The 12538-nt window shown below is 44.9% G+C and overlaps 1 protein-coding gene across 4 annotated transcripts in view; it reads left to right on the top strand.

Moving 5' to 3' along the window:
- Nucleotides 1–12538, top strand: part of TEDC1 (tubulin epsilon and delta complex 1) — a 62925-nt gene that overhangs the window by 45323 nt on the left and 5064 nt on the right. For all 4 annotated transcript variants that reach the window (XM_085511158.1, XM_085511159.1, XM_015869484.3 and 1 more), the window contains one exon: nucleotides 80–292. In XM_085511158.1, the coding sequence (XP_085367284.1) occupies nucleotides 80–292 (213 nt within the window). The remainder of the gene's footprint in view (nucleotides 1–79; nucleotides 293–12538) is intronic.

The following is a 12538-nucleotide window of genomic DNA, read 5'->3' as shown; positions in this document are numbered from 1 at the left end:
CCATGGGCTACTGGGAAGAAGGAGGAGGGAATCATTTTAGCACCTGCCAAAAAGAAACTTCTGTTGTTTTTTCTTTCAGGAAACTGTGTTAGATAACATGGCTGAAGAGGGAAGCATGTGCGCGGAGCAGGACGCTCCTGTGCAGACCAGCAAGCTGCAGGAGAGAGCCACGTGCTGCCCCTGGGCTGAAAGCATGACTGCACAAATCGACAGGTTGTCTGGGGAGATGACAGCTCTCCACAGCCAGCTGCACCAGCTGGTAGCACACCGAAGGTCTGCCTGGTGTCAGAAGGTGAGGTTTGTGGCGGCCATTGCAATGGGAAGCAACTTCTCACATCCTTTATTTTTCAGCTCTCTCACTGCATCCCGTCTCAGGGCAGCCTCCCTGTTGGTGCTCTGTGTCAACCTACAATTGCTTGTCTGTTTATGCCCACAGCATGCCAGGTGCTCTTTCTAACACAAAGTAAGCAGGTGTCCCAGAGAGGCGGTGTGCTGAAAACAAAGTAAGTGTTCTTGCTTTTGGAAGGGAAGGCATCAAAGGATAGGGTTTACAGAGGGGAGAATGAGAAGAGGAGGAAATTGTAACAGCCTCTGGAGGGGACAGAGACAGCAGGCTGAAAGCATCTGTAATGGCTGCAGCGAGAAAAATACCAGTTAGGTATTCACAGGGAAAGGAGGGTGTGAGAAGCCAGAACTTGTCTTCTTTCACTGAGTTAGTCTTTGAAATGCCTGATGGGGGAAGGAATATGAAGGGTTTGAAACCTGTGAAGTGAGAGAAGGAACAGAGTGCAAGTTTTGGTGCAAGAACAGACTGGGTGTGGGAGGCTGGCTGAGGAGGAAGGCAGGTGATAGGAAGGAAATGTACATGGTGTTTGCTGGCATAGAGATGGGAGGGGGTACAGAGAAGCACCCAGAGGGGCACTGGGGCATAAATAAAAGAGCTGTTAATGTAGATGTGAGAGATGAATCTGAATATTAGCATGCTGACACAAGGAGAAGATGTGATGGAGGCATAGGAAGTAGCTTTTTTTTTTATTTTACAGTCATAGAGGTGAAAGAAAGATACCAGAGAGTTTATTAAACCAGTTGATGAGCAAGAAGTGAAAGGAAGAGTTGGGTCAGGTAGGACAGTAAGAAAACTCTCTGTGTCACTGTTTTGTGCCTGTATTCACTCAGAATTGTTAACTTTTTGGATTTTTAGTTTGATGTGTGGGTAGTTGGGGTTCCAGATCAACTGACAGAATGAAAGGTAGCAGATATTTGCTCAAGAGTTCAAAGGAATGTGGCAGGGGAATAAAGGTACGGAGAAAAACTGGATCACTCCCTTCCACTGCAAGGATAAGGAGCTGGTTGGGCTTCATCGCATAGGGGCAGGCAAGAGGAGCTGCTGCTTCATACCAAGTGTGCAGTCCTTCCCATGGAGCACTGGGGATATGTGTAGCATAAGCAAGCTCAGAATCTGTTGGATACGTTCTTTGAAGAAGAAATACACCAAAAATTATCCAGAACACAAATGCAGATTGCAAGCTTAGCAAGTTGTAGAGTAAAAGTCATTGCAGGCTGGGAGAATATTCTGAAGTATCTCCAATATGTTTGCTTTGATCTTGTAGTCTCCTCCAAGCACTTGCAGTCAGTCACAGTCAGATGGGGTGCTGGTCATGCAGGTCTCTGTTGAGGTCTGACTTAGATGTTTTTATGGCAAAATGGAATGTTGCAGGACAGCTCGGACTTTGAATTTAAGAAGTGAACTTCCCACTGTGTGATTTCCAATATGCTCTGACTCCTCTGATGTATGAAATTATATGTGCCTGTTAAATATGATGTAGTAATCACACTAACTTTTTATGCTTCAATTTGGAGATGAAGTCCAACAATGTTAACTGATGAATGCTGCACAGTGTGTTGAAATAGATGCTCTGATTGTTTTTGAATGATTTTTGGTCAAGTTCCACTGTTTCTGAGATTCACAGAATGTCATTTGAGTGCATAACTGTGGGGAAACAAATGGAGTGTGTCTTGGTGTGTTGTTAAAAGGATGGTTTATCGCAAGTGCTTCCTCTTCTGCATCCCCCAGAACAGAATTGTTTCGTAATGCTGCTACGTGACAGCATTTTGGAAAGCCTGGAGGTCAGATGACTCTCCATTAATCCTCTTTAAATCAACCGTTCTTTCTGTCAGCAAAGCTGCCTACGTGCTGCTTTCTGCCTGCAGCCTGCCTTCTTTCCCCCAGCCGAGATGCTTGCTGAGTGCAGGCTGCTCTATCAGTTGTGTCCCCTTCAGTCCTTTCCCCGGAGAAATAAGCTTATCACATCTTTCCTTCTATATTCTTTTTTTAGTCAAACAAAGAGAAGTTACAGCGGTAGCTAAAGTGGTCATTATCTCTAACTTTGTGTCTTGTGATAGTGAGGCATCTGGAAATTATCTTGGCTCTCACAAGCATGCCCATATGAGGGACAGTAAGTTTTATTATAGCTGCTGTGCCCACTGCGTTGTACTTCATGAGAGCTGTGATAATCTACCAAGTAATTATGTTGGTTGTTAGCAATGCGCCTGGTGTCTGTGCCAGGCAATTGAATAGAAACCATTCCAAAGAACTGAGGACGTGTGATTAGATATGATATTCTGGGGGAAGAGACAGCCACAGTTGTTAAAGAGAGGAATCACAAATCTAAAACCTGCTGGAGCTCTTGGAGGGGGAGCACTGGGCATGTGGGCAAGAGAGGTTGGGTTGATGTCATCCACTTGCATTTAGAAATGGCGTTTGATAAAGTTCCCGAATGGATTCTCAACCAAAATAAACTGCCCATATGAATGTGTTTCCTCTGACCCTTGAGCAAATAGAGCGGGGAAGAGGAGAGCAGGCGTCTGTGGTCAGTTTGCACAGGGAGGTGAGAAGCAAGAGGCCCAAGTGCAAGAAGCTCAGTCACTGGGAGCACACATGAAGGACAGCAGCAAAGGATTAAGGACCCTCTTAGAATGATAGAATGGCTTAGGTTGGAGATGACCTTAAAGATTATCCACTTCCCAAGCCCCTTCTATGGGCAGGATTGCCAACCACCAGATCAAACTGCCCGGGATCCAATGCAGCCTGGCCTTGAGCACCTTCAGAGATGGGGCATCCACAGCAATCTGGGCAGCCTGTGCCAGCACCTCACCACATTCTGAGTGAAAAATTACTGCCTAGCATCTAACCTGAATCTTTTAGTTAAATCTTTTGGTTTAAAGCCATTCCCCCGTGCCCTATCACAATCGAACTGTAAAATGTCAGTCGCCTCCTGCTTCTAAGCTCCCTTTGAATACCAGTAGGCCACAGTGAGATCTCCAGTACCTTTGTGGTACTGAATAACAAAGTGATGGAATGCCAGATAAAATTGGATGGGAGATAAATGTGCTAAAAATGCATCTGAAGGAAAGTCATAATTTTATGTCTGTTTATGTGATCTGGCCGTCGTGTCGTGTGAATGAGCTCTTGGGGTTATGGCAGTAGTTCTGTGAAGATGTCAGTGGTCACAAATAGCAAATGAAATCCTAAGAATTGTTAAGCCGGGCAGAAGGAAGTGAAATTGAAAATATTTCTATCAGTTTTAGGTACACTGTGTGCAGTTCTGGTTGTTGTCTGTGCTAACAGAAAGACGCGATTGAGCTGGAAAGGCATAGAAAAGGGGAAGTGATGGTGACCCAAGCTGTGAAAGGGTTTCTGTGCAAGGAACGTTCAGCTGGTTTAGGGCTCCTTGCTCTGCAAGAGGAGGCAGTGAAGGGCAGTATCACGCTGGAGCAGGAGCAAACAATTGTGCTGTTCTGCTGCTCCTTCATGACCGGGCAAGTTCGTGAAGGAAAAAATCTGTTGTTAAGCAATAAATATGAGAAATGCTCTTTGGCCGAGGAAGCCCTCCAGCCAAAAACTGCTGAAGTTTAGAAAGTTGTGTCTTCCAGTGAAGTATGGCTGTGTATTCGTCTAGTGCTGAACTTCTTCTCTTGCTACTCGCTGCTGCGCTGTGTTGCAGACAGGCTGCTGGGCTACGTGGGCTTTGAGGGGTCTCTAACATAAAGGTGGAAAGACTGAAGCAAGATTGGAATTTTCAAATACAGAGCAATTTCTGTGGAGGGAAGAGATTTTTTTTCTTCCCTGTGCTTTCCAGGAATGGAGCAAAAACTTGCTTAAATTACAGCACAGTTCTCATTACACATTAAAGAAATTTCCTTGGACCCTCTACAAAGCAGCTTATGCAAATATCTGTCAGGGGTGGCTGAAGAGGAGCTGGGCCTGCTTGTATGACTGGATTGGGCTTGAAACCTGAATCTGTGATTGACTGATGGATTTGGGACAAGGTTGAGGTATTTCAGCCGTGTTAATGTCAGTGCTATGCTACCCCACAGTGTCTGGTTTGCTGCACTAAACTCAACTGCTCGTTGTTCAGGATGTACTATCAGGGCAATATATCTGGCTTTTCTAAGATTGATAATTTGTACACTGTGATTCAGGTACAGAAAAATGTCCATCTTTAATCTTTTAAAATTAAGCAAGTTGTTTTCCTCAGGAAAGCATTTATTTCTGATTATCTCTGCCTGCTCCCAGCTCTTTCCTTTCCTTCCAGTTTTGCGCTTGGAACGACCCTGAAAACATTTCCCTTTCAAGGACATCGACTGCAGATAGCTGGATGTTGCTATGGGATTTGGGTGATTCGTGAAACCCTGATTAACATGACATTTTAACTGATACCCATCTGGAGGCAGAATTGTGTTTGGTATCTTGGAGGAGAAGAGGCGTAAGACACACCTGTATGGGCAGAGGTGTGATCTGAATATGTGGCTTTCTTATAGTTAGCTCTGCTCTTTTCCGTTCAGCTCTATTCTTTTCTATTCAACTCTGGGTAAATAATCACTTCTTCTTGGATGACATTTTGGTGGTTAAGCTTCAGAAACGTTTCTCTGCTTGAAGAAAAATGTAACTGAAAAGGAAGTCGTCTCCAAATTTGAAAACAGATCTTGTTTGTTTGTTCCTTCCTTAATATTTATTCTCTGCTCTTCTGTTTGAGGGAGGTTTTGATTGCAGGTTAAACATTCTGTATCCAGGAGCTGGAGCGCAGGATGCAGTGACTCCAAATGAGGATCTTCCTCAGTTTTAATCACACAAATGCTCACCTGCTACTGAGCTTCTGTTGGAGCTCGTGATACTGATCCTGGTGTTCAAAAGGGTTTAAAAACAAGCCAGACTACTTTCAGGTGATGGTGTGTTGGAGCTTGCTCATATATGCATCTCTGAAGAGTGGCTGAGAGAAAGCCAGAGCCATTAAATTGAGCCTGAATGTGCTCCCTCTGTGTCTGAGCCCTGTCCAGAAGTTCCAGCTGTGCTGGGCTACCCACGCCTAAGCACAGAGCACTGGGAGCTGATGGAGGAGCTGTGGTCCTGCTGCCACTGCACAGTAAGGCCTGACTTGCATGAAAACCAAGGCATGGGCAGTGCCTGTGCATGGGTGGTGAAGCAGAAATAACATTTCCAACCCTCTGCATGGCTGGTGGGGACCAGTGTGTTGTTTGCAGGCTGCCCAGTGTGTGCTCAGTGTGATCCCCAATTCAGGGCTATTTTGTTGCAGCCTGAAGCACAGGCTTGTGGCAAAGCAGCAGCTGAGCTCTTGGTGGAAAGCTCTCTGAAGCTTTGTGAAGAGCTCTTTTTCTCTTTGGAAGCAAATTGTTCCCATTTCATCTTGTCTATTTTTGCTGTTTATTCTCATTCTCCAGGCTTTCTGCTAATATGAAGATGTCAGTGCAGCGAGTGGTTAATAATTACCCAGGCTGTGGGGATGCAGGAAGCGGAGGAGTGCTGGGGATGGTTGGGAGCAGTCAGCATATTCCCTGCCCCGGTCCCAGAGTGTTGTTGTGTTCCACTTTGAAAACCTCCATCTGGAGCATCGAGCAGCTGTCAGTGCAGCTTTTCATGCAAAAAGGAATTGAAGAACTAGCAAAGGCCACAAGAGCAGCTTTTGGAAGTGTATGGTTGGCTGGGCCCAGATGCCTGCGTAGGGGAGGAAACCCAGAGAGATCAACAGAAGCATCCATCAAAGGGAGCAGTGGAGGACATGGACGGGAGGGTGGCGAGGAGGGACGGGGCTAATGGCTTTTATGTGTAGTTTGTATTTTGTTAAATGTAGGATTACATTTGCTGCTGATGGAGCTGCCAAGGTATTAGCAGATTTAGGTTATTAGAAAGCATAGACCTGCTGTAAGCAGTAGGGAGTAAGATGTTTAAGGGATGGAATGCTTCCCCTGCGAGGACAGGCTGAGAGAGCTGGGCCTGTTCAGTGTGGAGAGGGGAAGGCTCTGGGGAGATCTGAGAGCCTCCTGTCAGGATCTACAGTGGGGTTATGAGAGGGAAGGGGGTAGAATCCTCAGCAGGGTCTGTGGAAACAGGGCAAGGGAAATGGCTTTGAACTAATAGAGGGGAGATTTAGATTGGATAGAAGGAAGAAGGTTTTTACAATAGAGGCAGTGAGGCACTGGCACAGGTTGCCCAGAGAGAGGTGATGGGCTTCCCATCCCTGGAGACATTCAAGGCTGGATGGGACTTTGAGCGCTTGGTGGATTGCAGGGGAGTTGGACCAGATGTCCTTTAGGGATCCTTTCCAACTCATATGATTCAATGTTCATGTGTGTGTTCTCTTTTTGCTTATGTATTTTGTTGTGTTACTTTGGATTTTTTTAAAAATCAGTTTTACTAACAGATCAGGCTGCTTTCTTTTGGTAAGCGCCCATGGATGCTGTGGTGAGACCCAGGTGACAGCTCCAGGGGGCACTGGGCTTTGCCCTGTGCTGGAGGGAGGAAGAAAGAAACCGTCTCTGTGCATCTCTATTCTGCACAGTGGGACCTGATGTTTGCATTCGATCCAAAGCCCTTAGTTAGCCTGGTTCAAGTAAAAGCTTGGGGGAAAGTTCCTGCACGTGAGCAGAGCTGGGAGGTTTTTAAAATAATCTTGTTCACTTTTGAGAACTTCAGCCCGTTACTCAGATTTGAATAGTCAATGCTAAGCTTGCAGCATACAAACAGATGAAGAAGATAAGTATTTATTCTTTGTTTGCAGATGTAACTTGCTGTGCAGATTGCTGAACGAGTGCTGAACCGTGTGAGAAAGCCTCCGTAGCAGTTGCTAAATCAGCAAACTGATTTCAAACACATAAAAACTGGAACCGAAAGTAAATTATCCCGCCTGACATTTTTCATGGGGGTTATATATTCTAAAGGACTCCAGCTCCATAGGGAAGACAGAAACATTTAAAAACCAGAGAGCTGTCTCCTGTTCTGCGTGCAGATCTCTGGGGTTTGAAGCGTGGCTGGAATTTGGTCTTGCTTCCCAAAAGATGCAGTTTTACCTTTCCTTAACCAAGATGCAGAATGTGTGTTCAGGAGATGGGATCAATTGAGGCGTAATCGATAACCAGCGTTAATATTTTACTCCTGTTATTTACTGATGTGTCGGGTACCGACCAAAGCAGTGAAACATGCAGTAAATGCAGCTGAAGAATTATACTCCAGTAAATTTTAGATGAGCTTTATTTAACAATAAACTGTAAGGAAAAAAAACAACCACGCATCCCAATGAGAGGACGTGTTTTGTAGCCACCGTAAATGTTTTAGTGCTTTTTTTAAGGAATAAGTGTAGCACTTATGTTTTCACGCTGAAAAGCACATCAAATATGGACAAAAATTGGGAATGCCTACAGGGTTCACATGTGCAGTGTGTGTGTGAGTTGGTGGCTCCCAGCGCTGCCTGTATTGAATGTGAAAAGCTGTAGGGATGGTGGGTAGGGATCTGGGGTCCCTGTGGCCACCAAGCTACTGGGTTTCTGGAGCTGGGGCTGCCTGGTGCACAGTGAGCTGTGATGATGCATCCTCCTCTGCCAGAGCTGCATCTTAGGGGCGTTCCTGCCTGATAGAGACTGTCTTAAACACTGCAGCTGGTGGCTGTATTTTAGGGCAGCTGTACCTGGAAATCTGAGTGTGTTTTACTGAGCTTTTCTGAGTGGGTTTTTGGGGCAGTAACTTCCAGAAGGCATCTGGATTGGTTTATACAGCTCAGGGCAGGCCATCAGGGTGAGTTCTTCCTCCACCAGCAGAAGTTGTAAGTTTGCATATTGCACAGCACTGCTTGGTTTTCGGATGAGTTGATAGGAGCTTGGTGCTTTGGGGAAAAGGGCTGTTTGTATTGATGCTTAACTGTGATTTTCCTTTTCCTTCTTAAAACCTTGGCCTCGTCCTTCCAGCTGTCTGCCCTAAAATCAAGGGTACTTGATCATAAGAGAAGAAAGTATCTAACTCGTTTCTGTGCCTGTCCCTTGTGCTTGTAGAAGAGCTGACATAAAAGTAAATCTGTAATTTAATATTGTCAGATCTCTTCTTCCTAGACAGAAATGCATCTAAATAAGGCTTCAGTGCACTTCTGAGTTCAGAACTCACTCCTCGTAACTGTTTGTCTCATCAGCTCTCTCCAAGCCATGAGAGCTGTCAGGCTTTTCCCTTTGCAGGCTGTAGCTGCAGCTCTCACCCTGTGCTTCCTTCCTGCCAGCATCTCGATGGCCATTCAGGAAGCTTTGTGCCCACTGCAGCCACTGCTCACCAGCAAAGCCGTGAGAGAAACTCCTTCAGCTGAACAAGTTTTTGGAGCAATGGCTTTCAAAAGCTTTTTCACTGAAACTCTGCTAATGGTTTTGTGCTGACAGATCTCCACCTGAGGGTTAGCGCTCATTTGCTTCCTGCCACCATTGTGTTGGGTTACTGGAGTGAGCTTTGCTTGCTCAGAAAGCACAAGACTGAGCAGCTCTGTGTGTCCTGGCATGGCTGCTTTCATGCTGAACAGAGTGATGCAGCTCTGCTCGTGTAGCACTAGAGCCATCCAAGCCCAGCCAAGTCACCTACATCTGAGAAGGTATCTCCTATCAGCAGTGTTTGTCTGCTGCCCGAGATAAAAATTGGGAAGAACAAATTGAAAACTAAGTGAGCAATTTATTACATGAAGCAATGCTTGTCTGCTGCCTTCCTCTGTAATTTGTCGCTGTCAGTCTTTTCTCAAAGCTCCGCAGCCTTTTTGCAAGTGTCTGAATGACTAAAACTGACGGAATGTGGTTTTCATTTAATACTTTTTCAGCTCGTGCATGTTCCTGTATTAATTTCTGTGATCTTTTAATTGAATTTGAAGATTGAAATAGTGTAAAGATAAAACTAATTAGGAAGGAATAAAAGGCTGGTCTGCTAGATGGGATTTTTCTGGTTATTGTAAGTACTGAGGACTTAGAATTTGCAGACAGAAATGATTCCCCTTGTACACTGAGAACTGTGTGCCATGTGGGATTTCTGCAAGTCTAAACTTCATCTCCCTGTGTCACTGATGGAGAACCTGGAAGCTGGTGCTCCTGGCTGGAGCCAACCCACCTTCGGAGCGTAGTGGGACCGTACTGGGGGTGTTGTCTAGCTTATGAGAAGCAGCTGAAGAGGTTTAAATAGTCCAGTTAATGTTTGGTGATTTGTTCCTGCTTGGTTCTGTCATCAGAGTTGCTTCAAATGTCACATTTCATCTTTGGTTCCTATCTGTTTTTCTCTGTTTGAGTTCAGTACCCCTCCAAAGTTAAACACTGGCAAAGCAAACTGCTCCTACTAAAACCCGAGGAACAGATAGTTCAGAAAATATCCAGACAACAGGAAACGTTTTCCTAGTGAGAGGCTTCCAGCCCTTCCCCCTTGCTGCTGCCCTCAGGTACATCCTATAACAGTCCCACCCCACTGCTGCCCACGCAGCCCTTGGGCGCACCACACAGCAGCCTCACAGTTCGGTTGCTTTGGGGCCTAAGAGGATTAATTTCCCTCTTGCTTTTTCCTGTGCAATAGATATTCACAGGCTCAGCAAACAGGCATGGTGCTTATCTCTTATGTGCTTTTGTGTTTCATGCTGATATTTGCAGGTTTACTTTGCATTTTCTTGTAAAGACCCTGGAAAATCTTCCTAGCGTTCCTTTCCTGGTCTCTCAGGCTGGTGTCCTTTAGAGTTATCTGAAGCTTGTGTGATTTTTCTGACTCCTGTCAGTGTGGTATTTTGATGCATGAAGCCAAATACTTGATTCTCTTAATTAAAAAAATAAAGGAAGTGATCAGAAACGTGGTACACCTTTATGCAAGGTCAGGGTCCGGTTACTCCTCTGTGTGAGAATGCACTGTAAGAAACGCTGAACTTTTTGTTGCTTTGCTTCAAAACCACCATAATGCTTTCTATTAGAGAACAACATGGATGCTGTCCTGAAGCCTTATGAAGTGCTTTGCACTGTTCAGTGCATAGTTGGGGGAAAGAAATCATGCAGCAGCAGTGCCTGGTCAGACTCTTGTGGTTGTTCTCCCTGAATGCAGCTAAGCACGTTTGTGATATTAAACTTGTATTTTTAGTTTCTCCCCAGAGGACTCCTCCTCCAGCTAAAAGCTGCCCTTCTATTGCTGGATGGAGTAGGTGCATTGCTGCTGTGGCTTCCCTGTCAATTTGTTTTGCACTGACAATAGGTGTGCCTGGGAGCTAGCATTTGAATAGAGAATGTCTTGCTTAAAATGCATAAGATGGAGATGTATACATTCCTCTCTAATTGCAGGAAATTGCAAATCCGGGCAAAATTTGGAATGCAGCTGCTTGTATAATTACATCTCCTGTCAGTTGCTGTAGCTCAGCTTTAGTACCCTTCTAAAATACCTCCATAGTTTGTGGTACAAATAATGCACGCATTAATATTACTTTGATATCGCCCCTTTTGGGTTATTCTCCTCCATTTCCAGAGGCCTAAGCTGTTTCTTCTTGCTGAACTCATAATGAATGTGAGAAATGAGTAATTATATTAGGGTGAAATGTTGCTGCTAGCTATTTGTCAAGCCAAAGCTTTGAGTTTTTAGTAGGAAATACCTACATGTGTACCTCAAGCCAGTTGGATCTGCTTTACAGCTTCAGGTATGTGCCAACAAATGGTTTTCCTGGCTTTGTGAAATAGGAGGCAGTGGGCTCATTGGGAAGGTGCTAGATTGTTGGTAGCCAAGTGGTACTGTCTGCTACTGGTCTTCCATTGAAGAATAACACATAGGTGATCATTCTGGGCTTAATGAAATGGATTAACCTCACTTACACCACTGTCACAATTGCAAAGTGATTGACAGACTGGTTAGGGTTAAGGGAGGGGGTGACAAAGGAATTATTCTATCCCTCTTCTGGAGAGGTTAGAGAAATAGAATTGAACCAAGGCAAAGTTGCTGTTGGATGATGCTCTGTAAGTTCCTAGGCAGGAGTGAAGTTCTGCAGGCACAGGACTTAATTTAGGTGAGAAATGGCATAACAAGACCCAGCGGCTGTGGCAGAGCTTAGCACAAAGATGCACATTTTAAACCATAAGTGCATTTTACTGCAGAAATAACATTGTGATAGAGTGGGGTTTTTGATCAAGTGGAGCTTGTGTTTAAGAAAAAAGTGTGTTTCTAAAGGAGACCCCGTAGCTCACCAAATGTAGTAGAACACAGCCCAAATTACTGGGTGAGATACCGTAGCCTGTGCTATGCAGAAGGTTAGGCTACTTAAGCACTTCATTTTAGCTTTAAATCTGTAAATGCATGCGTGCCTTGCTATTAAATGGGCTATTTCAGCAGAACATCATGTCTCTGTGTGTACAATCAAGGATCGCACAAGAAGAAGGGAACCTCATTTAGGCAGGGCAGTGTGGGAAGTGTTCGGCTGTTAAAATAGAAAATGATGGTTTCCAGAGCTTTTAACTGGTTATTCTTCAGGTCGTAGAAATTGCTGCAGAAAATTAAAAACCTTGAAAGCTTATCACAAAGAGGCTTGATTCAATGAGACAAGTTTTATAGAGCCGCGGTGCTAACGCTATAACTTCCTTAGAGGTTTGAAATTACATTTGGGCAAGTTGCTCTAAGGTATGAATTGGAAATTAGAATAAGGTGGGTATTTTTTTTAATAGTAAAGCACCTGCTTTACTCGGTGTTGTAGTGTTTCCAGAGTAGCTTATTGCCGACTGCTGATGCTGTGTTCTTGTCTTTCTATCTAAGCAGCAGCAAGTGCCTTTATTGAACGCTGGGGGTCTGATTTTTTGGGTAGGTGCTGTTCAGCAAATGCTTGAGCTTTGTAGGGTGGAAAGTATCAGGTGATTATGCCTCGGTAGCAAAAGCAGCGTGGCTTGATTGCTTGGGCATTGCATCCATTCATGTCTCCTAATTTCCTTTCACTCTCCAACCCCAAAGACAGGATCTGAGGTTTTGCTGTTAGATTCCCGTGGCTCTGAGCACAAGCAGCTTCCTTCATGTGCATCACTGAGTGGGGTAGAGCATTCCTTTGCTTTGTGAGGCTGCTTTCAGGTTGTCACGTGAGGTGGTGCCAAGCTGAGATACTGGCATCCAGCATTGGGAAGATTGCCACTTCAGTTAGGTCATTACTGAAAAGGGCTTGCTTAAATGATGCCGTGTGGTTACCCAGAGGTTTCACAAGATCTCTGTGGGATGCTGTGCATTTTGGCA

Source organism: Coturnix japonica, chromosome 11 (genome assembly GCF_054131305.1).
Source record: "Coturnix japonica strain WE chromosome 11, WE-NBRP24, whole genome shotgun sequence".
Lineage (NCBI taxonomy): Eukaryota > Metazoa > Chordata > Aves > Galliformes > Phasianidae > Coturnix > Coturnix japonica.
This window is presented reverse-complemented; position numbering and strand designations above follow the sequence as displayed.